Source organism: Fringilla coelebs, assembly GCF_963513975.1.
Source record: "Fringilla coelebs genome assembly, chromosome: 15".
Classification (NCBI taxonomy): Eukaryota; Metazoa; Chordata; class Aves; order Passeriformes; family Fringillidae; genus Fringilla; species Fringilla coelebs.
In genome coordinates, this window is record NC_140041.1 from 8,300,564 (window position 1) to 8,327,908 (window position 27,345).

The window sequence follows — 27,345 nt, forward strand, 5'->3', positions numbered from 1 at the left end:
TTCTCAGGCAACGTGTACTACATGCTTGTCAAATAATAAATTTAATAAATAATATTCTAACCCTAGGCCTAAAATCTCAGTTCTACCTAGTGGCACTGGCAGGAAGTTCACAGAGCTGAATTGTATTGCTGCAGAAATTTGGTCCTGCTCTTCATAAAGCTAATTCACATTTCAAGTGGCTTTTTACGGCTGATATTTTTCCCCACCTCTAACTGATTTTAAAAAAATAGTGTACCTTTTACAGCATTTTTTGAACACTTGTATTTACAATGATCTTTTATCACAGGTTGGAATCACACAGCTGTGAGAAATCTCGAAGGTAGAAAAGGAATGACATAATAGGAGTTAAATCCCAAAATCATCCCGAGCCTGGCCAGAGTCAGCTACCAGGGATATGCACCTGAAAGGCAGAAAAATTGTACCACACCATCATAATTTTCCTGTATGGAAGAACTTAATTGGTGAAAGAGCTTATTTCAGGAATTTTTTTCCATGCCTGATCCAGGCTAAATGCATTTTATTATCTACTTAGTTAAAAATTCTTGGCACCAAGTGTTTAAGTTCAGAGACTTGCTCTTCAAATAGAATCCACACACGAAGCAGGTTGAAACAATGTCAGTGCACATTTTTATTGCAATGAAGACAGAGGGCAATGAATGACAATTACTACAGCTTCATATAACTAGCAGATCCAGCAAGTCAGCTGAGGATCCAAGGTTGCACAGAGAGACCCCAGTAAGGTGACAGAGGCTACAGATGAGGCACAGGGTGATGACCCCTGTGTCAGTGAGAACAATCCAGCTGGGATTCCCTCATTTCCACTATGCTCAGATTCCATAAGGCCTTATAACAACTTCACATAATTTTAAGAAGGGCATTCCACTCCCCTGAAAGATTATTAAATCTGCTGCAAAAAATACTGAAGTGTGATGCTAGCTCGAGATCAATGTTTAAGTAAGAAAAATGATACTGGTTATAACATGGTATTTTAAAAAACACTGTACTCATTTAAAAAAGGAAAATTGGGTTTTAAGATACTGAAAGGTTCAAGAGTACAAAAATATTTACCTTTTAGAAATACTCAAGCCTACAGTCACATAAAATAAGTCTCAAAATAACAATCTTCATAAAAATATGACCACCTATATTTAACTCAAGTCCTCAAACCTGTCCTATATGCTGATAAAAAGGCTTTCTTGAGAAATTCAGTTACATCTAAACAGTACATCTTTAGATTAACTCTGTAAAAGTAAAAGCAGGATTAAATACTGCTGTTATTAGAGAAATTGATTGAGAAGGGATGAGAAGATCAGGAGTCACAGGTTTTCTTATGCCATGTTACATTTATGGCAAAAGCATAACTGCAGGAAATTAAAAATAGTATTTCAACTCCCAAAAGCAGCTTGAGTTAATTGCACAAGTTCCTTGCATTTGTTTATAAAGCTTAATATTTGTGCTTGAACTTCAGGGAGAGCCTCATTCTTGTGCCAAGAGCCAGCACAAGACAACATACCCTGAACTCATGCATTAGAGATGAGACACTGTGCTTTTGTTAGCCCTTACAGAAGGTGAATCAGGGCTAATTGTTATTTATAGAGGATAAAAATCAGTCTACCAGGTCTGACAGACTTTAAGTGACCAAGAAGTGCACATACAGGCAATAAATACAAAAATAAGAGGAATCACACTGTTCAAACAATGTAGTGTTCATAAAACAGTAGTAGCACAACTCTGAGCTCTACATTTATCTTTATCAAATCTAGTTTTGGTGAACTTAAAAAAACCCCCAAACATACATAATCTGTAGGATTTGAAAAATCCTGGTTTTGTTGTTGTTTGGGTTTGTTTGTTTGTTTTTTAAATAAAAATCCTGTGGTCCCAAATTAGTCCTTTTGAATTTCTAATAGCTGCAGGTGAACATATCCAGTAGAGAAAATCAGATTTTTTGTTAGCATCGAATCACCTTTAAGTTTGCAAATTCTACAAAGGTTTTGTGAAAGCTTTTGAAACTGCAGTGAGTGTTCTCTGAAGGTGCAGAACAAAATGGTATATATTCAAAGAAGAAATTAAATACTTTGGGAAAAAGAAAAAACAACACCCCAAGAGAGCTAAAAAAACTGCTTATGCCCATATACCACAAAAAACCTGAAAGCTATAATGCATGGCACGTTGGGACAGGATCATGGACTTGCTACAGCTCACTTTTCTGTTGAAAGTGGGTGTGACCCACCAGAAAGTCAGCAAATTATAGTCCTTTCTCAGTGCTCAAGATTTTCCCCCTTCCCCAAAGACACTGAAGATTCACAAAGCTGAGGGTTTAGGGTGGGCTCAGGCTTTATGAAAGAGCAGCAGCTTTTACAGGAACATGGGGATCCCAGGTCCTGGGAAAAGCAAGTGACACCTAAAGCTACTCTGATGGGTTTAAAACCCATGTCCTTACAGGGAAGTCTGTGTCTGCTCTGCTGCAAATGAATTTTGACTCCACTTAGTCTATGGGCTTTGGTCACAGATTTCAAAGGAGGCCAGGATGTTTGTTTCAAGTTTTGAAAGGCAGACACCCAGCTCCCCTTCCTCCAGTCAACACACAAAGTGAGAATAAACACCAGCATTAGGTCTGCTATTATTTTTTCTCCCTTTCAGCAGCTTTTATCAAGTACCTGACTGCCTAGAGTCACTGCTGTGTTATTTCTAAGGCTCACTTCCAGCTTACTCCTTGACTTGTGCTCAGCACAGACAGGCCCCCATTTCTCAACAGGGGCTGTGTCTGCTGACAAACAGCAGGGAACAGGACACTGAATGACAGGATAATGGTCCTGCAGGAGCAGACAGCATCTGCTCAGTATACCATGTATTGTGGGGACAGCAGCACAGGGGATAACAACTATGGTGCAGTAGCTGTTGGGTTTTGTTCATTTTCCTCTGGCAGCAAATGCATTTTGAGATGATTATGTTCTTCTTTCAGCCCCTCTGAGAGGTGTGTCTTTCTTCACAAAGGTGTTACCAGACTTTTAGGACTCTCCTTGGAACTCCTAATGCCAGTGGTTTGTTGCTCATTTCTGAAACTGAAAGCAAGTAAAAGACTCAGAACATTTTCCAGGGTATCATCAGACACTTCCCTCTCCTACAAGCACCACTACAATAACCATGTAACACTGCTAATATAAACATGAGATGAAATATAATGGTCTGTACAGTGTGCCTTGCTGGATGGCAGCAGCAGTGCAGCAAACAACGTTTGGAGGTTGAACATCCTTCCGCAGCTATAATTCAGTTACTTCAGGCTGCTCATCCAAGAAGGCTCCGAGGGAAATCTGGTTTGACTCTAGGATTTCTAGCTACAGTTTCTCAACTGCAAAGCTGAAAAGCCACATGTGAGACATCCAAGAAGTAATTGTAATAAAGACCAACATGCCCTTTCTCAAGGAAAGGCCTAGCAATTTTTCTTTTTCTGAGACCATAATGACCGCTCCTTAGGCTTACCAAGAATTAGATAAAGGGAATTCTAGCTTTTTCAAGCTATTATTGCTTACAGGGCCAAATTCTGTTCCAATACCAGCTCTCACTGAGCTGAATGGTGACTGTGCAGCTGCTCTTTGGTTAATTCAGTTTCCCTCTGCTGCTCTAAAAATTTTTCTCACACTGTAGTGGATGTGCATGGATTTGAGCAGAAATGTTTGCTCAGTGCACCCTAAGTAGCAGTGTTGGTGGGACATGAGAACTGTCATTGCTTACAGCTAAGTCATTTAAACCAGAGGAAAAGCTGTCCTGGCCTGTCTCTGGCTGCCCAAGAAGAGTCTAGAATGTTGAAATCCTGTGCTTAATTTAGAATAGTACCTAAAAAACCTACACTGGAAGAATGAAGGGTCTCATAATACATATAATCCTACTAAATAAATAGTTTAAAGGAATAGTTTAAATTAAGAGTTAAGGAGAGTAAATGATATAATAGGATGGAAAATGTCTGGACATCTGAAGCAAGAGCCTCAAGGTGCTGTGAAGGTCAGCCTTGCTTTGCCAGCAGACATCAGCTCTTGGGTTTAGACATTCTGGAGAAATTGTGTGATGTCATTGTCTGTCAAATTAACAAACCCAAAGAAAACAATCTGAAGGGCACTTTGAGAGCTTTGAAGTTTTGCAGTGGACCTGAAGAAACATGTTTTCTGATTGTGAAAAGGGACTGTGTTCTAAACTCCTGTGAAGCGTGGGATGAATGAAAGCTGCCTTACCATTTCACCTTCAGCATCTGCTCAAAGCTCTCAGGCAGTGGATTGCCAAAGCTCTCTGGGAGAAACAGGGTCAGGATCCCAATCAGCACAGTCAGGCTCCCCATCAGGATGTAGGGTAGGAATCTGTCATAGGCACCTGGCAGAACACAGAACATTCCAACAGTACTCAATGTCCACAACTGACAAACTCACATGTAAAGTTTGTATTTCAGGCATTGCTGTAATGCAGAATTAATTGGAATAATTAGCTGAAAGATTCATCAATATCAAAGGTGAACCCAAAGCTGAATTATATCTATTACCTGCCAGCAAAGGGACTTTTCAATTTTAAAGCTTCAAAATGTGCTTTTGGATGGCCACACCTACCATAATTTCATGCCAACTCCCACATTTGTGTTGCAGCCAAAAGTTTGGGTAATTTTTTTGTTTGGGTTTTTTTGTTTGGTTGGGGTTTTATATTTTTATATTTTCAACTCTTTTTATTTTTTTTTAAATTTTCAACTGGGATAATCAACATTATTGCAAGGCAATAGCTCTGCTGGAGCCTTCAGTACCACACTGTCATGAAGAACCAAATCCTCTGTTAACAATATGAGGGAATAAAATTGCTTGTAAGCAGTGAAGCAGTAATCACTGCCTGAGATCGTGTACCCTGCTGGGCTGATGCAAAAGAAGGGAAGAGACTAAGTCAGCTGAACAGGTCAGTTCCAGACTAACAGCTCATTAATGGGAAACTGCTTTAAAGCCTTCCTTGCTGCAAAGGGAGAGAACATCAGGCTTCCCAAGAAACACATGAGGCTCTGACCTTAGTCTACTCACAGAATTATTTTGGACTTGAAGGCAGCAGCCTCTGCCAGCAGCCTCAAGCTGGCACACAACTGTTTAGGCAGGATGCAAGATCCTCAAGTCACAACAGCACAGCAATGAAAAGGTCTTTCAGAAAAGGGATTAGCTAGAAGTTAAAGTATTGGAGATAGAGAAATTACCAAACTGTACTTGACAGCTTTATTTTATAGCTGGGATAGAGCAATATACTTTATAAGGTATGGAATAAACTCAGATTAAAGAGAGGACCTCTGGGTATGTCCCACATAGCTGAAGTTTGTGATCTGATCTCCTCTGTGTTTTTGAGCTGGACGAACTGCAAGGTCCTAATTTAGCTGTAGCAAATAGCAGCAGCTGACAAGTTTCTCCTCAAACCTCTTAAAGTTTAAGAAACTATTTTGATGTCTGGAACAAGATTTTTTTAAAGACTGAGCCTATGGATACCTGGGAGGAAAAAAATCCACAAACCCACAAAAAACAATCAGCAAAAATGTTATTTTGTCTACATTTCTCTCTTAGTGCTGCAATGGAGATTGAAGACCTTAAGGAGAGTCACAGTCCTGCTGACCCTTTTACTGCACATTTGCACTGTACAAGTATGAAACTAAGACAAGGTATTTTCATCACTTTTGGTACAGAATGTTCCAGTTACACTGGAATGCAGAGGTGAGTGAACACTGATTAGTTACAGATAGTAATCTCCTCTCCACTCTCCTGGCATGGAGAATCAGCAGGAACCCCTCAGCCATACCAGCAATGTTTTGTCAGAGCCAGCAAAGTGAAGCTCATGTTGTATCAAAGATCTCAGCAGGAAGCAACACTCATTAGGGTCAGAGAGAGCTTGACATGGGTCCAGTGATGGCAGAAGGAAATAAATCATGTGTGAATGAAAGAAAGAGGAGATTGAGCACCCCAGACTGAACAGCTGGTATTCACAGATACTCTCACCCTTAGTCCCCTAACACTTACTGTCTGCAATATGAGGAACATGTATTTTATGTATTAAACAAAAAACCAAACCAAAAATATTTGTCAGTTAATATATGTGCAGCACTCAGAATGTGATGGCATTGAGTGTCAAAAAAAGCCTATGAGGAAATTAATAATTCTGCTTACAGAAATATTGAGCAATAAGAAAAAGCAAAATGAATGAATGCTGAGATGACTGGCTTAGAAACAAAAAAAAATTTAAAAAACCACTTCAAGTAAACACATTTTCATGCTACTTAACCTGTATGTTTTCCATGTATTACGTTAGAGAGCACAAATCCTGGGAAATGTTTGGATTCCCACCTGCCAACATACCCATCTCAGGATGCACAGGGACAGTACCATGCAATGAATTTCCTACTGCTACATTTCCTTACTTGCAAGACCACTTCTTGTCACACTCTCCCGGGAAACTAACTGGCATCCCGAGATGTGAATATCATTTCAGCCACTCTGCTTGCATAGTTTATAAATATCATCATTGTATTGGACCAGCTCTAACCCACTTCAGAGATAGATGAATGGTCCCTAAAGGAATGAAGTGCCTGATCCTTCTGTGAAGCCCAGGGAGCTCCCGTTAATTTCTACCATGTGAACTCACACCCAAGCTGAGAGAAGGAACTGAAAAGCCAACAAGTGGAGGGACTTAAAGCTGAGCCTGCACTGCAGAAGCCCAGACAACTTCTCTGTTGTGGCAGTTGTGTGGTGCAAGGCAGGAAGAAGGAGATCTCACCCAGGTAAACGAAGTAAGGAGCAATGATGCTGCCCAGCCTGGAGGCCGTGGAAGTCGCTCCCACTGCCATGTTCCGCACCAGCGTTGGGTACAGCTCCACGTTGTAGACATAAAGCATTGAAAATGCAGCTGTGATGCCAAACTTCCCAAGCATCACCAGTCCAACAGAGAGGACATTAAGTTCTGGAGGAGAAAAAATAAAATCAAGGTGAATAAACAACACTCTGTGCTTATTACCTGTATTACTTCTACATCCAAAAACCTGTATTGCTGTTTTTCCAAAAGATCTCGAGTTGGGAGCTTTAGGGTTTTTTAATTATACAAAGTGTTAATCCCATCCCTATATGATTTCAAACTCTCGACTAAGCTTAATGTAGATGCTCAGGTTATTTTATATTTTTCAGATTTTGGTTGTCTTCAACCAAAAAGAGCATTCTTGAAATGGAACAAAACTGGATTACGCAGCAATAAACTACAAGCTTGAACCCACCCCTTTTTCACAAAATCCTTTGGAGATTTACACACAGGGAAATCCGGATGCAGGTTTTTGTAGCCTGGAACACAACCAGATAAATCACAGTACACTTTCAGCTTTCATTTTAGAACTTGGTTCCCCCTGAACTATATAAAGCTCAGTAATTTGACACAATAAATGAGAGTCGAGTGTGACTCAGCATATACAAATGCAAAAGAAAAAAACCTAAGGCTGCAAGGGATCAGCATGAACTTGACCTCGAATTCTAAATTTGATCCTGGTTTCCAGTAATTTTGCAGTACTAGTATACAGTACCATAACATATTTTGAATGTTTCATATACAAATATTTAATTTTGTACCTGTAGGAACCAGCTGAATGAAGAGGACAACACTTCCCCCTAAAAACAAGGTGCTAGATAAGGAGTAGCGCCGTGGGAGGGAGCGGAGGAGAAGCCAGGCGATCACATATGCTGGAACTTCAATAACAGCTGAGAGGAAACAGTTGACATAGGCATCTCCATGCCAGTCTGGAGTGCTGAGGGACAGGCCAAAGTAACCAACTGATGTGAAAAACCTGAGGAAAGCAATAAAATCAAGTTATTCCAGAAACAGCAGTCTCTGAACGCCTCCAGTGTTGCCTCAGATGTCGTTACAAAAATAGGACACCGCGAAGCGCTGCCACAGGCATTGTGGCTTAAAAAAGTCTCAGTGGCAACCCCCTCTTTCTAATTCTGTCATCCCATTCAGTGATCATATCCACAGCAGCTTGAAGACACCTCAGATTTCTCTGTCCTTCCTGCATACAGTACACCAAGTAAAAAAGCTTTGTGGGAGTTGTTCACAAAGGCTTTTCACTGCAATGGACTCAAAGACACAATGACAGTCTTGCAAGCTTCCCAAGCCAACTACATTCCTACTTGAAGCTAATGTCAGGATCTCCCACCCTCAGCAGTTCCATCATATCTTATTTAATCTTCACAGAGAGCTGGATGTTCATGTTTCAGATCTCAGGAGTGCCTTACCAAATGTGCTAGCCAGTTCCTTTCTGCTGGAGTGAATATGGACTGAAAAGAGTTCTGGTTTGTCTATACAGCATTATTGGGTCCTCATTTCTCGTGTCTGCCCAGGCAGGGACTGAGATGGGCACAGAACAGAACAAAAATGCTGGCCACGGGTCTGGCTCTTATTATGTTACTGAGTTGCTGCCTTTGCTTCAAGAAGAACATTTATCTTCAAATAGAGATTACAGAGATGGGGAGCATTAAAAAAAAAAAAAGCAACATACTTAAAAATACAGAAGTTGTTACATACAGTTTTCTAACTATTTTACTGTCTCCTTATTCTCGTGTATTAATGCAGTGTGGTTGTGAGGACACTGAGGGCCATGTACCAGCCAAGGACCACTGGAGCTCAGCTCTGAGGCTCAGACTTATTATCTAAACCCGTGGCATGTGCCCTCAGATCAGGAACTGTTCTATTGCCTGGGTACTTTAGGAATACACATTTCCTTACCACAAAAGTAATGACATAATAGTAATAGTTGCAATGTTTCGGGTTCGAAATAGGTCCAGAAGGATAGCCTTCTGCTGCTGCTGGGGCTTCGAATCCTGCATCTGAAGGAAAAAGGAAAACAAAACCAAAAAAATTCCCACACACCTAAGAGCATAACAACCTCTGCTACCCACAGTCCAGGCAGTTACGGAGTTATGACTATCAGGGGATAAGTGGTCAGCCCAAGGGCCACTTCTGCACCAGGGAGCACAGTCCTTAGGTGGAGCTTGCCTTTGCACCCAGCTGTACTCATGGGAGTTTCCACTGCACCACGAAGATTAATTAGAAAGGACAATCAGCTGACCAGGCAGATGAGTTAACGTTTCCTTAAGGATCTCACGCAGTACTTCCAGAAGTAACCTCAGTACCAGAAGCATTGTTCTGTCCATTTTCTGCACTGTCCATTCAATTCTGTCAAATCTTCATAAGTGGTGGGAAATGAATGTAGGAAAACAGCCATTTTTGCTGCCTGCCAGCACCCTGACAGGGAGAGGAACGGATGAGAAAGGTTGGTGAGGTGGCCAGGGCACATCATAGGAGCATCCACCACCTCAGATTGGAGATAAAGGGTCTAGTTTGAGGCTTGAAGCAGGAATCTTCTGAGTGGCAATTAGGGTGCCTTTCTGCCTGCACACTTTGCCCTTGCTAGGGCAAAGCCAGAATTTGTGGCCAGGCTTCCCCCAGGCCCAAAGAAAAAACCACCCTGCTTCTCCCTACAGGACTACCCAGGAGATGCCCTTTCCTAGGAATAGATGATGGTTTCCAAGGAGTGTGTTTCTATTAGTGTTTGAAAAATACTTCCAACATGAGACTTAGCATGCAGACATCTTCCTCAGGCTTTTCTGGACAAACACTTTGGCACACAAAATTTCCATGAAGCAGGTGAGTGTCTCCTTGTTTTAAGAAAATAGGCAGGAATGATAAAATGCTGCAATCCAAAAAAGTCATCCCCAGATTGAAAGACATCTGAGGCCTGTTGTGAAGCAAGGGAAGTGCTTTTCCATGGCTGGTGTATAATGAGCTTCACATAATTGGAACACACACTTCCATTCACACTAAAACTTCCACTTGGGAAAGAAATCTTCAGCCAAAATATAAGTGTGACAGTCAGGTGACAGATTCTGCCCAGGGGAGGGGTAACTCACAGCATCTTTGTCCTGCAGACACTGCAGAGGAGCACACGGTGCTTTGCTTTCTGCTCTCTCTGCCACAAAAGGAAGGTGGCAGTATAAGGCAGCAGAGGAAGATCCGACCTACAGACACTCGGTCATTGCTGACGCAGGGCTGGAGGTGCCTTTGCACAGGAAAAATGTGCCTCTGTGAGGAGCTCCAGTGAGGGCAGAGCCAGCAGAGGTGGAGATGGACACAGGAACCAACCATCCCGCTGTGGCTGTGCTGCTTCCTGGCTTGATGGGCTGCCAGTTTCACCAGACTTTCTTCTTTAAACCAACAGATATGAAATACAATACCAATAGATATGAAATACAGAAAAACCACAGTTTTGAAGAAGAGCTTGATGTTCTTCCCTGTCTTCACTTACATCATGGTTTTCAAGTCCCCTTGTAGCACTCAGGTGCTTTGGCTGGTTTGGGCAACCTGAGGAGTCCCTCAGGCTCCACACAGACCCAGCTCATGTGGGTGCTGATTCAGGGTCCCCCACACAGACCCTTGCAAAGGGCTCTTGCTAAACTGCAAACTGCAAACTGCAAACTGCTAATAATGCACCAAACTGAAATGGGCACAAACACATTCTCCTTGGGTCTTTGCAGTGCCAAAAGGATGAAGCAATCTGGGTCACCCTTGCTTTGAAAACCACAATAAACCACTGCTGAGGAAGAGAATTTTACTGTGAGAAGCAAACAAATAAAACCTCCCTCTGGGTTCTTACTTTGATCTCTTTGATCACTTTGCTAACCCAGCACTTACCACAGGCCAGCAGTCACTGCCAGCCCAAGAGCTGCTGGTGCAAACCAGCTCTGCTGGCATTTCTCAACCAGCCAAACAGGGGAGTGCCAGCGGAGGTGAAGCACCAGGATGCATGGAACATACCTCTGCAGTGTCAAAAAGCACAGCTGGGGCTGGAATGCCATTCATTTTTGCAGCCTTTAGGATAATAGCTTCTGCCTCCTTATATCTTCCCTGGGAGATCAGCCACCGAGGAGACTCAGGAATGATCCTATAATAAGTTTCAGAAGAAGTGATTCAATGTTTCCCCAAAAGTAATAAGTTATAAATAACATATTTATTGTGCCTAGGAGTTACACTCGGATCTCACAGATTGCTTGCAGCAGGAGACAGCCAGCACAGAAGCATGTGGGCAATGTAATTCAAATACATGGAACCTATTGTCATGCTAAAGTAGATGCTTTGTCCTCAGTGGTTGTTTTTTAAGCAATAATTGATGTCCACCAGATGTCACCAGATAGACAGAAAGGATGGGGGTGGCTTAGCCAGTGTGAATCAAAAATATTCTTAGGAAACTGCACACAATGTGGAAATGCTTTAAATATGCACAGTGTGTATTTAAAGGTTCTGTGTCATAGGAATTTTATATACAAACCTCACCATGTTACCACAGCTCTGAGGCAGATTCTCCCAGGCGGAGGGCAGGGGCAGTGTCCCCTTGCAGAGTTGATGACATTTTCTAATCAATTACAGGCACATGTTGAATGAATTAACACCAAGCAAGGGCAGAAAACTTTAACTTTCCTTAACTAAATCCTTTGCTATTAACAGATGCTATCTCGCTCCTTTTAACCAGCCGCACTTTTTCCTCTCCTTGGAAAAAAGCAGGTCAAGCACTCATTTTCTGATGAGCCCCAAAGGCTGACTCAAAGCCAGGTTAATAATTACAAACATCAGATGATTTATATCTGATCATTAATCACTAATGGGACTTTCTGTAAGATGAGCTGCCTCCACTGCTCTTCTTACTGGGAAAGCTGAGGATCTTGAGACTGCAGAGAATGCAGGGAACCTTCTGGAGAATTTGGAAGGGAAATGAGTGAAAGAGCAAGAACTGTACAGAGCAGAGGGATGTGCAAGTCACATGGCCTGTGGAAGCAGTGGGTTCACATGCCAAAACACCAGCTAACACCAACCTGCCTTGGCAGAGCTTTGCCAGGGCACCCTGATCCCCATCTACCCCCACACAGGCCCCAAAGTGCCATCAGAGGAAGTTTTTGGCACTTTTAAGTGTAAGCTTTTAAAAGGCCTGGGAATTCCCAGCCCATGGATTTCAAAGCAGGACTCTGAAGCCATGCCTTGGGGACAATTTTCCTGTGCCTCCTGTGCCTTTTTTATAGCAGACATCTGAGAGGCTCCCACCCAGAACCAGCCTCCCCAGAGAACAGCTGCTTGGTGGTGCAGAGGGAGATGCTGCTGTGATGAAGGAATTTGAAATGCTTCAAGTGAAATAAGCAACCTGACCCTTAAACAGAATCAGACTGTCTTTAAAATCCAATGACAGCAGAGGTGGAGCTGGAAACCATTTTAAAGGTTTGGTTTGAAGACTGAGGTTAAAAAAAAATCTCCCAGCTAACCAACAAATCATCTTCAGATACTTCTAACAAGACTGGGACATGCAGGAGTTGTTTTAGACCATAGAAGAGCGTGTCTAAATTACTCAACTGTTATAAAGATCCTGATTGCTCATTTACTTTTTCAAGATAGCAAAAAGAAAGGAGTTCCCTGAATAATATGAAAGAACTCTTCCTGTTGAATTATTCTTGAGTGTGAGTGATACCTTGCTTTTCCTTTCCTATTTTCAAACACCTGTCCCTTTAGAAAACAGCAGATGCCCAAGGCAGCAACCAAATAGGGCTATCTGCCCTTCTTCAGTGCTTCTGTCCAGCTAGAAAGAGCAGGGCTTCAAGTAGCAGCACCAACGAGGCACTCTAGGTGGTTACTCGACTTAAAGTTGGCAAGAAACCCCAAACAAAAAGCGCCTCCTCCAGGCAGAGCCTTCTCATTTGGTGAATAGAAGAGTGCCCCTCCTCCCGGACCCTCTGCCATGACCCAGCACAAAGAGCATCAGGCGGTAGGGGAGGTGGAAGCGTGGCCCCGGCATGGACTCACCACCAGAGCGGGATGCAGAACAGCCCCGGGACAGTGAGCGCCAGCAGCAGCATCCGCCAGTCTCTGATGAAGTAAGCAAACAGTGGCAGCAACATGTAGCCAATTGCAAAAAATATGCAAACTCCTAATGTAGAGAATAGAATACGAACTGATTTGCCAAGAATTTCTGTGCCTGTTTAAAACAAGGGAGGTTGGATTAGCATTTTAACTCTTTGTTTTCAAACATGACTAAATACTTTATTGCATTTACAAACAAACAAACAAACAAACAAAAGCTAAACAGTCTTAGAAAAGAGCAGCACAGCACAGACACACCTGTACAGAAAAGCTGCTGGGAGTATTGGGAACCTTCAGATAAAGAAGCTACTTCTGTTTGCTTTGATTAATGCATTGGCAGACACAGATAAGGACAGGCATGGAGGATGGCTAGCAGACTTCCAGGAGCCTTCCCCACACACTCATCCTGCCCCCCCACGTAACCTGTCTGGATTTAAGATTAATTCACTGCTGGGCACTTCTGAAAGAGCAAAGGTCTGAGCACAGCAGACTGGCATGGGATGGAAGGATGTGAATTTACAGTAAGGTGAGGTGGAAACAAATTTCCCACCTATTTTTGGGAACAGAAGGAAGGCTGGAATGTTGGATGGGCACATCAGGGGCTGAAGGACAGAACCAGGGAAGATGCCATCCTCTAGTAATGTTACTGTTCCAGTAGCCAGGCAGCAGTCAGGGAAAGCATCCTACAGCCATTGCATCATGCAGCAACCAAATACTGAGTCATGAAAACTCAGACAGTTCTAAGCCTTCCACAGCGCCTAAATTCTTTTATAATTAAACACCCAGCCACTCCTTAGCAGAATCCAGTGAAGCCCTCAGGTCCACCTCACTTCTCCTTGAGCTCTCAGCCCCTGGTCTCCTTCTCATCAGGAGCACTGCAAGGGCCACAACTGCCACAGTTTGATCTGGACTCAGTTAAAACACAAATGACACTGAGCATACTGAGGGTCACAAAGTGTGGAGAGTGTATTTGGGCTGTGTATCATGGCAAGAACGCCAACATTTATTATTGCAAAGAAAATGGAATAAAATACCCAAGACTGGAAAACCCTCCTATTTGATGAATTCTCATTTCAGTAAACCTGGAGTAACTGAATAAAGTCACAGTAAAAAAATATGAAAATAAGAATTTGCTGGGCTAAAATGACTGTGTGGGGATAAATGTTACCACCTTCCCCTTGACTTGCTCTTGTTTTGAGGGTCTTTCCTGGGAGAGGTCTGATACTTGAAACATTGTTTTAAGCCTGTTAAATGTTACGTTATAATTTGTGTCAATTCAAAGACAGTATAAGATGATATCTCTCCTGCCTTTCCTCTTCCCTCATTCTCCTAGCCATGGAGTAATAGTTCTTGGACAATACCAATATGCCTTCACAAACCTCTGCAGTGTTTTGCAGTCCCAGAACCTGAACACAACAGTTTTGAGCACAGAGAACAACTGAGACTAAAGCTATGAGAGAAATTTCACCGTATGGCTGAAAAACCCCTAACATTGACTACAGAAGTTCACTAACAGCTCAGGGGGAACTATTTCCCTGAAGGTGGGCAGCAGTGCAAAGGGTAGCATGAGCCTGAGTGGCTAAGGATGCTGAAACAGGGTCTGAGCTAGACATGAGGAGGCAACAGAGGTTTGGATGTTGAGAGTTTGAATGACAAGAGAAACTATGCTGAACTTGGGAAAAAACCCACTGCATGTGGGGATGGAGGGTGCCAGGGCTGCAGCACAGCCAGGGTCAATGGGGCCTTTATACATTTATAGGTGCTGGTGTCACTTCTCCCCTGCCAAGCACAGCTCAGCCCTGCCTGCCCTTGGATGAAGTAAGGGGAGCATCTCCAGCACATCCTGTAATCAGGATGGGCTTTCTATAGGAGCGACTTTTCTTTTTATGGGTATATTCTCCTATTCAGTACCTCTATCATGTGCAGCTTCCTGGAAGCTCCAGGGTTTGCCTTGCCACAGGCAGAAGTCACAGTGCTTATGGGGACACCTGGCTGTGGAGTACACGGTAGGAAAGACCACCTTCTGTAAGTACCTCCCTCCTTACCCATGACAGGCAGCTGATGGCTCACTTAAACAAGGAAGATAAGGTCTAAATTAGTTTAGATTAACCCTGCCCTTAGAACCAGCCTCAAGGCTGCTGGGGAGGAGCCAGCACTGCTGCCAAGTGCCCCAGGAATCTGTCTCTGCTCCCTGGGAGCCACAGCTGAATCTGCCTCTCTGCTCCCTGGGAGCCATCGCTGCTGTGGCAACTCTACAGAGGAGAGGATGGCAGAAGAGACAGCCCAATGGGGCAAGGGCCAGCAAATAACAGCTAACCAATTAAACCAGCCTAATGGCACCAGGGAAAACCCAGTCCCCTCCCTCAACAGAAGAGCCATTTGCCCACTGGGGTGTTCCTGGCCCTCCCTTTCAGCTTTGCTTCTGCTGAGCACTGAGACAGCATCCCAATCCACATCCAGCTGTGCCCCACATTCCCAGGGGAGCTGGCAGCTAAATTCCTGCCTGATCAGAACCTGCACCTCTGTGCTACACAACACCCATGTGTTTCCACAAGGATTTTCAGCTTTACCCAGTGCTGTAACCCTCCAGCCTTCCCATGGCAGGCATTTGCTCTTGCTCCATCAGCTCCACACAAGGATTCAACTACCAGGACAGTGGGAGCAGTGGCAATTGTGACAGCAATGGCAGGAACAGTTAGAATAGCAACAAAGGATCTCCTGCTGACAGCCTGACTTAATCCTCCCTGTGCCACAGGCAGCAGTGACTCCTGGCTGCTTGGGGACACAATGCTGTATCCTCTTCATAGCACTGACTTCATTTTATGCTCTTCTGAACTGTTTTTCCCTGTTAAACCTCATTGGGTAGGAAAGACCAGCATTAACTAATAATGTACAATTTTAATCTAGCTCACATTAGCTCAAATTGTAATGTTGACACCAGAGGTTTAAAACCAGCCATAAATATATATTTATACAGACTTAAAAGACAGCAAATTCCCATTTTCTCCCTGAGACCTGCATCACTCATCCCCATAATTTGGCCATACAGTTGCCTTTCCTGAAACTCCTGCGTCCAGTGGGAGCCTCTGTGGGGTCCCATGTTCCCTGCAGGGTCCCCAGGCCATGCAGATGCTGGGTCTTTATTCCTACACTCCTCATAGTAAAGAAAGCAAACCTTATCTCTTCTAAAACTTAGGACTTTATCACTGATCTGAACACTGAGAGCATTTATGGCCAATGGGGCTTTGGCATCCATCCAGCTCCTCTGCCTATTGTCCCTGGAAATTGCTAGTTTGCTCCAAGGCTTTGAACTCAGGTATGCACTGACGTCTCTGCAAAGGGTGCAGAGGGAGGCAGGGATGAACCCAAATGCCTTCTGATCTCAGACCTGCTGCTGCTAAACCCTGAACACTGCCTTGAATGTCTTCTCCAAAGAGGAATGAAATGGATGCTTATTTAGACTCCTTCTGCTCTCTTCTTTTTCTCTAAACCTACAGAAAGTATAGGCCTGAAGAATCACAGAGAAAAAAAAATCGTACTGGCCTAAAGTAGGAATTTTACCAGTGCAGATTTTCCAGTGTCTAATTAAAAGATCCAGGTTCAGAGGGAAAAAAAGTAACAGTACATTATGCAAACATTTAATCTAATGCAAATATATTCATACCCAAAATGAAGGCCACCACGTAGTTAGAGATCTGTCCCATCCCCACAATGAGAAAGAGCACTGTGAACATCTCCCAGCTGGTGGAAAAGATCTGCAGGAAGCTGAAGCCAGTCTGCACAGCCATTGTCAAAAAAAGGATATTCTTCCTGCCAAACCTTTGGTAAAGAAAAAGATTATTACTGAAACAGCATGTATTTATGGTGGGGGCTATATAAGAGGGCACAGGGAGAACAAGTATCCAATCTCAAGTCATGCATCTTAGCACAACCTGACATTCTGTTCATCTTAAAGAATTCTATTATTTTCATATGCACTAAAAAATATTAAAATTTCCAAGACCCACAATACAAACAGAGAAGAAAAGCTATGAGCAGAAACTTCAGAAAGCCACTAGACAGAGATTAAGGAGACCAGGCAACAGTACAATAGGGAGATGCAGACAGCAAGCCATACAACTGAAAGTGAGGAAAGGATGGATTTTAGGCTGCATTGCAACACCATTATGCTTTCAGTGTGCTAAATAGCTTTGTCAACTGGTTCTGGTCTGAGTTGCCAGACATACTGTCCCCTTTGTCTCACCTGTTTCTCTGCACTAGGATTATGTGGCATGTGGTCCTGGAGAGGCAGGACAAGCTCAGCTTTTCATACCTGTGGGCACAGATGCTGCACAGGCTGCATCACCTGCTGCCTGCAGCAACCCTTCACTTGGAAAGGCTTCTGTGGCAGGCATGGGGAAATTGCTTAGGGACAGATCACAACCCTTTACTGACAAAAGCCCCAAATAATCCACGGAAGCTCATGTGGAAGGCATGAGCCGGGCTCTCAGTGGCTGTGCTGCCATCAGGGCACACACACTTCCTCAAATGCTCCCACTGGGAAACGGCACCACTGGGATTTAGTGATTATCTCATCTCCCTTTCAAACAGTAACACCAACTGACTTCTGCACTGGGGCAGGAGTCAGGAGATTAAATTCAGATCACATGGAATTTAATGCTGGAGGCTTTAGGATTAAGACTCCCAGAGAGTTTTGAAACCCCTCCACTAAGCACCCAGAGGAACACTGCTACGCTATGACATCCTCAGTCCCAGAGAGGAGTCAGAGCAGGACCAGAGATGCCACCATATGGCTATGGACACAGGGCTGAGGGCTGAATGGAGCAGAGATTGGCACAGGTAATGTATATTCTGCATTCAACACTTGCAAGATCAAAATCTCAGCACTGCTGAGACAATTATCAAATGCCTGTAATGATTTTTTTACATTTATGTCTTCTTAGTGAGATGCTATGACAATTGCTATCATTTTCAGGTTATCTTTTTTCCTTCCTCTCATATGTACTTTGTTTCCACCAAACCATCTCTCCTATGCAGAGATTCCATTCAAAGGGCAAATTCCTATCTTGCAGCTCTAACAAGGGATTATCAGTTAATGTGCAGCAAAACCCAGCATCTTTTAAACTACTGAAAAGGCTGGATAAAGAAACAAATGGGAAGTGGGTTGTGAAGGGAAACCCACTGCATCAATCTGCAAAGCAGCCACATGGGCTCCTTGTAGAGATCAGTCCGTGGGCTCTGAAGTGCCCAAGAGAGAGAAATCCTTCACCTGGGGTACACCAGGATGGAATTTTTGAAGAAGCCAGGCCAGTTACCTAATTTAGATCGGCACTCAGAGGACATTTCATTCCTTTTGTCTCTTAAAACAAATGCCCCAGGTGTGTCCTGCCCATGGCATTACCTGTCTGAGAGCTGCCCCGAGATGAAGGAGCCGATGAGGACCCCCACAAAGAAGAGGGAGGTGGTCAGTGGGGCTTTCCAGTCGTCCTCACACACCAGGTTCCACTGCAAGAGAAAGTCCTGTGCTTAGACACAGCCCCGGTGCTGTGCTGAGCCTCGTCCAGCACAGGGCTGCTGCTTGGAGACACACACATTTCCATGCGATGGAATTCTGTTTCCCACACTTCCACCCATCACCAGCACTGTTTTCTTGGCCAAGGTCACTGTTGGAACCCTGCTTAAAACAGGAAAAAGAAGGGAAAGTGATTGCCTCCCCAGGCAACTGCCTGAGGCCAAAGCACCAGCAGCTCTCTGACACAGCCCCATTGCCTCTGGCCAGCAGTGCCAGACCTGGTGGGAGCCCACGTGTGCAGCTCAGGGGCTGTCCTGGACCTGTTTCCAGTACAATCCTCCCATCATGTGCCCACCCCTGGAGCTGGCTCCCCATGGTCCAAGATGCTTCCAACAGTCAAACAGCAATGGAGAAGGGTGAAGAACCATCCCAGCTAAGGACAGCTCCCAGTTTACCTCTCCCAGCACAAAACCTGCTGCATCTCTATAACTTCTGGGGCTGACAAAGCATGTGTAAGAAGACACACAGAATGAAAGCTCTTTTTCTTGCATTGAAGTGTTACCAAATTCTGTTCCACCCCACCACCTGCACCACTGACTTGCCACCCATCACTCACAGCCTCATGACTGCAGCTGGCTCTGGCTGCAGACTTAGGACAGGAGCCAGTGTGGAAACTTCCACCTAAAACTACTCATAGCCTCAGACAAGGTTTAAAAAAAATAAAAATGGCATCATGAGCCTCTGTCCACCGAAGTTACAGCTGAGCATGTCTCTGCCAAGGCTTGTTCCCTTCCTGGTGACTAATCTCCTGGTTAAGGCATGTCTGCCAGGAGTACTTAGGGAGAGGCTTCAAACATGTCACTCTCAGATCAGATAATTCTACCACAATGGTAAGCTAGTTAGATCACAGATTGAAGTATGGCATAATTTTAATAATTAGCCATGCTATCAGGGAGCAGGGACCTTTGCCTGCACCAGCAGCCCACTCTTTGCTCACAGAATGGATGGGCCAAGCACAGGCAAAGGTTTGGTGATGGAGCAGAAACCTGCCATCAGAGCTACTCAGCTGCTCGGGTTCCTCACTCAACTGCAGGCAACAAAGAGCAATTCTTGTGTTACAGAGACACCCAGGTGCTGTCTGATGGCACCACAAGCCCTGCCAAAAACAAACCACCAGTGGATTGGTGGGTGAGCTTCACAGCTGCTGCAGAACAGGCAGGCAAACCCTAAAACAAGGAGGAAGGTGGTGTGGTTTGATGAAGTTTGCTTTGGACTATAATTTAGGCAAGAGATGCAATTAATGCCTATTTTCAGTCAGAACAGAAGGACTCTGCCAGCAGAGGGAAGTCAAGTACCTCTGCCCTTTGCCCAGCCTGCAAAGTAACACCAGCTACACAAGAAAAAAATAAGTTGAAGTTAAATACACAGCCCATGCCTCTTCCTGAGGAACACACATGTCTTCAATGAAGGAACAAGGAGACTTGTGGACTAAAATGTGCCTCCAAGACTTAAATCCGATTAAGAACAAAAAGAACCCTGTGGCAGAATTTTCTGTAAGGTATTTTCTTGTCCCTGCTGGGAAGAGAGAGGTGGTGAAGTGTGGGCCTGTCTGGGCACACACCTGCGCTTATTTGCACTGTGTTTTGAGAAGGTGGAGGTTAGCATGTGGGTCAGTGGGGCTCTGATACATTCAAGGATGATAGTTGTGAAAAATAGGTGCAGGAATCTGCTTCACCTGTGAAAGAAAACAGATTTCTGTAAAGAAAGTCAGTAGAAATCAAGTCCAGTATTTAAAGCAAAATTCAGCTACAAAAAACCTGGCATTCAAAGTGCACTGCAGAGTCTTTCACCTCATCCTGCTGCACCTTCCTTGCCTCTCTCAGGGAAAGCTGTTGAGTGCCAGCATGGCAGAATCTGCAGCTCATACAAACTACTGTCAATTATCTGGGTACTGAGCACCTTGCTCTGGGGCCACCAGCACTGCACCTGCTCCTGGACCTTCAGACTTGGGTTGCTCGAGGTTAAGGATCAATGTTTTCAAAATGTCTCCATGGTGCCAAAGGCACATTGGCTGTAAAATAAACCCAGCTAAATAATAACTTGCCCATGAAACTGCATTACCTCCTTGGTGCCAAATGCCTCCTATCCAGGTGTTTGCTCCATTTTTTCCCATGACATACTGCATGCCCAGCAAAAATTCACTGTACAGGGTCAAGCCTTTCAGATTTGGGGGGATGTGGAAACAGCACACAGCAGCTGGCTGTCCAAAGAGGGGTTACTGTTTACAGGAACTCACTGCATTTGACCAGAAAACACACAAACACATCAAATCCATCTGACTTTAAGTATACCTGAAGCTGCTGAGTGAACAATCCACCTATTTTAGCTCCAATATCACATGGTACCTGAGCAATACAGCCCTACCCTACAGCTACACCTCATCTCCCAAATTCCAGCTTCCCATCCCCACAGGCACTCACTCTGACTGAGGCTCATGCACAGTGATCAACCACATATCAACATGGTAAGGTTTCACCAGCGCTTCAGTGTGTAGGGAAAAGTGAAATGTAGCTTGTCTGACCCCTTGTCTGACCCCTCCCTCAGAGCTGCATCCCTCACAGACAGCACCAAGCACTCCACGGCTACAGGAGCTCCAGCCCACCACAGCAAAACTGCCTACAGCTAGAACTTCCAAAATGTCTCTACTGGGCTAATTATACATTAACCAGAAAAGAAGTCATTCTGTAATGTCCCTAGCAAACCAAACTGGGGAGCAAAGTTCATGTAAGATTCCAGGCAAGGCCTCTGAATGCTAGGAATAGGAGCTGCTCAAGAACACTGTTATTAAATCACTTTATTCCCATCAAATCCCTACAGCCCTCTCTCACACATCCCCAGCTGCTGCAAGAGCCAATTCTGCTAAGTGCTGCTGGTAGGAACACTACAGATGGATGAGCTTTCTGAAAAACTGAAATTGCTGGAGAAGGTGCTCTCACTGCCCAAAGTGCCCCCCTGCCAATTAGAAATCACTAATTAACCCCCTGAGTACAGCCCATTCACATCAGAGGAGAAAACACTAGTGGAGGCTTGTGTAAACGGGTGGGGCTGCAAACCAGGGAAAATCTGAACTTGTTTCCAAGAGTAAAGCTGACCATGAATAACTCAAGAAGTGTTAATTATTCACAGATGGCCCCATCCTGCTCCCTGGGTTCCAGGTCCAGCAATGAGACCAGCTCTGCTCAGTGCACAAGTGACAAGCACAAGCACCTCCATGCCTGAGCACAGCATGGGCTTCCAGGGCTGCTCTCCACTGACGGAAAAAAACAGAACAGAACAGAAAAGACCTTCAGATGCCTTCAAACCACAGCAATTCCTATCCAGTCTCTTGCCTCTGCCAGTCCCAAAAGCTTCTGGTTTCTGCCTTCACTCAGATCAGGGCCAGGGCTGGGACAAGGACTGAGCAGGATGACACAGGTGACAGACCAGTAGTCCCAGTAGTGCCTCTGGTGCTCCCTCTGCCCTTTGCAGGGGCCCCAAAGGGGTGTCTGGGTACATGCCCTGCCCCAGTGCTGGAGAGCAGCTCAGTGTGTCCCCAGGGAGCAGTACTGGTGACAGCCTGGCTCAAGAGAACTAACTGGATCCTAACGCCTACTCTGAAGGGCAAAATCACTGCTTGTCCTTGAGCCTCTAATTCATGTTTGATCTGAACATCATTATCTGGAAATAAAAGAAAAGTAGATTAGTTCCAGAAAAGAATACCAATGTAACAGACCCCAGGAGCCTGCCAATAGGAAAAGGACACCCTGCAGCCCCTTCGTCTCAGCCAAGGGATCACTCTTGACCCCACAATGACTCACATTTCCACTTGCTCACCATTACTCTTACAGCCCCTTTCTTACATCAGCCCGGCCCAAAGATCACCTGTGGACACGTTCACTTTTCCCCATCATCTCCATTTTAGCACCACCAAAATGACTCAGTCTGGGATTCTCTGGTCCCAGGGTTTAGCATGTCCTCACAGACCAAGTAACACAGGTGCTGAGCTGGCATCTCCCACTTGCCTTCAAGCAGCATTTAATAACAGGATTAAATGCAACTGAATGGATCAAATGAAGTCTCCAGCACTTAATCCTGTACCATCAAGTTCTGTTCTTTAATTGAGTTCTGAAGCTATTTCTTCACTGAGCTCTTCTGGTGGCCTGTCCTGGCTTGTCTTTCCTAATACAGATAAAAATGTTGGGTACAAAAATAAGCATCTCAAATTTGTCGAAACTGCCTCTTTCCAGCATTTAATCAGTGTGTGTTTTTCTTCTTTTGAAACCAAATTCTACATTTTTTCCAAATATCCATGACAATTTTGAAACAAAACAAGTATTCTTCTTTTCCATCTGGCTTACAGATGGGAACCTGGCACTTGGTTTCCATCTCTGAATGTGCTATTGCCTGTCTGGCACACCCCAGGCCCTGTGGCAAACCCCACAGCTATGTCCCATCCAAATACTGCACAGAATGCTCTTGTCTGGCATCTTCCAACATAAATTATTTGCTGTTCATTAAGAAGAATCACATTTCTCCTCCTTTTGCTTCATTTACTGCCTCTCCCAGAGCATGCACTGACTCTAAAACAGAGATAACAAGTTCATAGCGACACCAGGATAAACTGACCTCCCTCTGGCAGGGAAGTGGCATTGTGTGTGCCAGTGGTGGCCACCAGGCACCTGCCATGCGGCTGTGCCAGCCTGTGGGTTATGTGAGCAGCAGCCAGGCTGCTGCTTCAATTTGCCCATGGCCAGGAGCAGGGCAAGCCTCCCATGAGCCCCTGCCTTGATCTGATATTGTGCGGGATCTCCAGCGACTGAGTATGAGTGCCAGCACAAATGGCAAGTGTCACACGTGCCAGTGACGTCCCTTTGAGCAGGTGACAGGAGGCTGACACCTCCTGCCCGGCATGTGGCTGAGCCTATGTCTGCACACCCCTAGCACAGACCCTCCTCCTGCATCCTCAGGGCACAGACTCCTCGCCTCAGCATCAGAACCTTTCCTGGCTGTGCCATCCTCCGATTTTTTTGGTGGCAGATGTTGCTGTTGAGTCACAGGGACTCGTGAGGAGGGTTCCCCACCCTTTCCCTCTCACGCTCCCGAGGGTGAGCCGTGCATGAGGAGGGTGGCCCTGGGCTGACGGACCGCGGAGCCTGCCAGCTGCCACTGCCTGCCATGAGGGTGAGCCTGTTATTCCCTGAAACCCATTACATAACGAAGAACAGCAACAGCATTCCTGCAGCTTCAGAGGAATCATTTTCCTTCTCTAACGGAGCTCCACACTCCGTGACAGCGCTACGGAACAGCACGGCTCTGCCTCCACACCATGACACGGCCACAAGAGACAAACAAGTGCTTACATTGCCCGGCACCGCTGACGTTCCATTGTGACGCTCTGCACAGATGATGCCACTGCAGACAGAGCCTTACAAACCGAGCGGGCAGCCCGGCTGCGGCCAGGTCAGGCTCCCGCAGGAGCGACCGCGGCACCTGCCTCCCGCCAATCCCAGCGCTGACGGCCACGGAAGCCACCGGCATTCCAGGGAGCGGGGCCAGCGACGGTCCACTCTGCTCTAGCCCCGGACAGGCTGGGGGTGTGTTTATCTGAACGTATCCATGTCCCCATTCAAGACGGCACTGAGGATGAGCAATTCCATCACATAGAAAATTTACTGGGATGCTCAACGTGCGGCAGGAGAAAATTACCTGGCTTCAATTTTCTGCCTCCCCCTCCACACAAACCTGTCCTAGAGTAAAACCAGCTGGCAAACACAGCTGGAATGGCGAGGGCGCGCAGCTCCAACCTTTAACTCGCATCCCTCCCGCTCCTCGCAGCATCGTGCCCACCCGGACCCCTTCCCACAGGCACTTCACCCGATGGTTCCTGCTCCTTGTTCGCACCCCCAGACAGAATGACAGGCCCCGGCCCCAGCACGGCCCGGGCTAAGGGTATCACCACGGCCGCGCACCTCGGTGATGATGGTGGAGCGATAGACATCGCGGCTGTACTCCCAGCCGTCCAGGCACGGCTCCTGTTCCAGCGTCTCCAGCTCCACGTCGGAGCCGGGTCGCAGCCCCAGCGCCGAGAAGTTGGCGAGCGCGGCCAGGCGGTAGCGGCGGCAGCGGCTCGGCACCTCCTGCCCTTCCCGCACCTCCAGCGGGATGCTGGCGTTGCGCCACTCGCCGCTCAGGTTGGCCCCGCGGGGCACGACGCACCGGTGCTCCGGCGTGCCGGCCAGGAACACGACCGACATCCCGTTGAAGCCATTGGGAATGATGCTGGCGCTGAGCAGAAAGAAGACGAGGCGCTGGAAGCGGCCCCATTCGCCCAGGAAGGCGGTGGCCGCATCGTAGTCGCGCATGACGAGCGCGGAGCTCCGCGGGTCTCCCCGGGAGCCGCGCGCTCCGCGGAGGCGGCGCCGGCGGCTCCGCCCCCGCCCGGCCCGGCCCGGCCCCCGCGGGGCGGCGCGTCCCGGCCCGGCGGGCCCGGCCGGAGGGGAGCGGGGGGAGCTTGGCCGACCCCGGGCTCTGCCGACCCCGCCTCCTCGCGGCATCCCCGGAGTTTTCCCCCGGGCACCGCTTCTGCTCCGCCGGCTCCGGAGCTTTCCTTAGGAGGCGTGTCCGGTTTTTTTCCGTTTATTTGCCTGGGCAGCCGCAGCCTGAGCGGAGCGGGTTGTGCCGGTACCGGCACGGCGGGACCGGGCGGTTGTCTCGGCAGCAGTTGCCGGTGCGAGATCAGCGTCTGGTGGGAACGCGGCAATGATTGCGCCGCCCCCAGCCTTCCCCGAGCCCCGAATCCCTCTCTTCAGGGACCCAAAACAGGCTATACCCTGTATTGCTGCTGCAAGATGGAGGCACAGCATCGTACCACCCGCGCGGGAGCGGAGCACAGCCGGGCATCGTGAGCACAGTTAATGGACAGGGAGCTGGAACAGCGAGCCATCAGCTGGGAGCTGCCGGGCTGGCGGGGTCTCTCTCCCCGGCTCATCCCACGAAAGGCAGCGACGTCAATAATGGGAGCCCTCCTACACTGGCACAGAGGAAAACAAGGACAGTGTTTTAGGAATCGAACGTTCTCACAGCCCCTGAAATCCCGTCCCTAATGCAGCCCAGTGCTTTTTCCCAGCAGTGTTTACTCTCGGCAACAGACAAGGTCAGCAGTGTCTGCTCAAGGAGCCTGTAGCAGCTCTGGCCTCAAGAGAGGAGCTTTTTATATTCCCATCTCCTATCCATTTACTATTCCTGCTCCACACGTGACTCTGGCTTTGCCCGCGGTCCGATACGTGGATAGCTGTCAAAGCCATTTCAGAAATCCGAACAACGCTGTCATCTTCTGAAATGACTCAGGGAGCACTCAGAAACGCGGTGGTGTCTAAAACAAGCACAGCGCTTGCCCCGCTTGGACATGCGGCTCCCCGGAGCTGTGAGCAGGGTGCCCGGCTCGGGCTGTGCCCAGATGAGGATGCCCGTGTGCGATGTGCGAGCGCAGCCTGGGAAGCATCGCTCCAGCAGAGATCACACCGGGTGACGGGGAGTGTGGGAAGGAAGCACGGAGCTGAAGCGATGCTCGGCGGTGCTTGGGGGAGGAGAAGCATGTGGCAGCATTTATCCGGCCAGGCAGGGATCTGCTGCTGCTTTGGATGTGGGCGAAGAACTCATGTCATGGGTAGATTCAGATATCTCCTGTTTGGACAGGACATCCTCGTGCCAGGCCTGGGCTACTGAGCAGTCTAAGCTGTCTCCAGTGATAAGAGCAGGGTGGGGTCCACTTGGGACAGATCAAGGGTTCCCAGGCAGCAGCAGGCAGCAGCCCTCCACCTACCCTGCCCTGAGGCTGTGCAAGAACCGTAGTAAAATTCAATGCATGCCTGCTCCCATGAGGAAATTAGGGATGTGGAGTGTATTGTCTTAAGCATTAATGTTAATGCAATCTTAGTAATTATTCAGTCAACAATAATTTATTACAGAGGACTAATTCACAGAGCTCAGAAATAACTGTGGTTAGGCTGCAAACTTAGCATATCAAAAGCGCTAGACAGACTCAGTAAGGGCTAGATGATGTGCTTAGGTTTATCTGGTTTGCAGATGCATGCTTAACATATTAAAATTTCATGTGTCTGACATGAGAAATACCACGGGGTTTTCTCTTATACTGTGAACCTGCATAAATTAGCAGTAATAGAAATCCCTTGTGTTCTAGCCAGCTCTGCCACAGCACCACAAGCTCTTGCTGCAATCACTATAGCCCAGAGCTTTCGCTGGGTGCTCCCCAGCTTGCAAAACCCTCTTGTGATCCAACATCAGGGATGCTTTAACCCAAGCATGGAGATTATGAAAACCACATGAAAACAGTGGCCAGTGAATGGCTTGGACTGTTGTGGAGCAAATTCACTGTAAGGGAAGGACCAGTCCTAATTCTTGCAACTGACCCTTCTTAAAGAGGTCAGTGTATGTGTCCAGAGAAGGGCAACTGATCTGGGGAAGGAGCTGGAGCACAATTCTGATGAGGAGCAGCTGAGGGTGCAGGAGGGGCTCTGGAGTATGGGAGGCTCAGTGGGGACCTTCTTGCTCTCTACAACTCCCTAAAAAGAGGAGGTAGTGAGGTGGGGGTTGGTCTCTTCTCCCAAGGAACAAGCAAGGTTTCTTCTTCCAAGGAGAGATGAAATGGCCTCAAGTTGTACCAGGGGAGGTTTAGGTTGAATATTAGAGAAAATTGTTTGTGACACTGGCATGGGCAGTGGTGTAGTCACCATCCCTGGAGGGAGTTAACATGCATGAAGATATGGCACTTGGTGACATGGTTTAGTGGTGGGGGCTTTGGTAATGTTGGGGGCTTTTTTCACTAAAACAATTCTATG

The 27,345-nt window shown here is 46.5% G+C and overlaps 1 protein-coding gene across 2 annotated transcripts; it reads right to left on the reverse strand.

The window, feature by feature from the left end:
* Positions 1-2,986: 2,986 nt before the first annotated feature.
* LOC311159584 (solute carrier family 22 member 4-like) lies at positions 2,987-24,849 on the reverse strand (the record flags this gene model as incomplete). 2 transcript variants are annotated; one of them, XM_084215742.1, is made up of 10 exons in its annotated part: positions 2,987-3,062; positions 4,227-4,362; positions 6,775-6,957; positions 7,611-7,825; positions 8,764-8,858; positions 10,852-10,978; positions 12,880-13,051; positions 16,601-16,755; positions 18,338-18,441; positions 24,457-24,849. In XM_084215742.1, 10 exons carry the CDS (start codon positions 24,847-24,849, stop codon positions 2,987-2,989), a joined length of 1,656 nt encoding a protein of 551 aa, XP_084071868.1. The 2 variants fall into 2 exon arrangements, with proteins under 2 accessions (XP_084071868.1, XP_084071867.1); XM_084215741.1 differs by having other exon boundaries at positions 8,764-8,864.
* Positions 24,850-27,345: the final 2,496 nt, after the last annotated feature.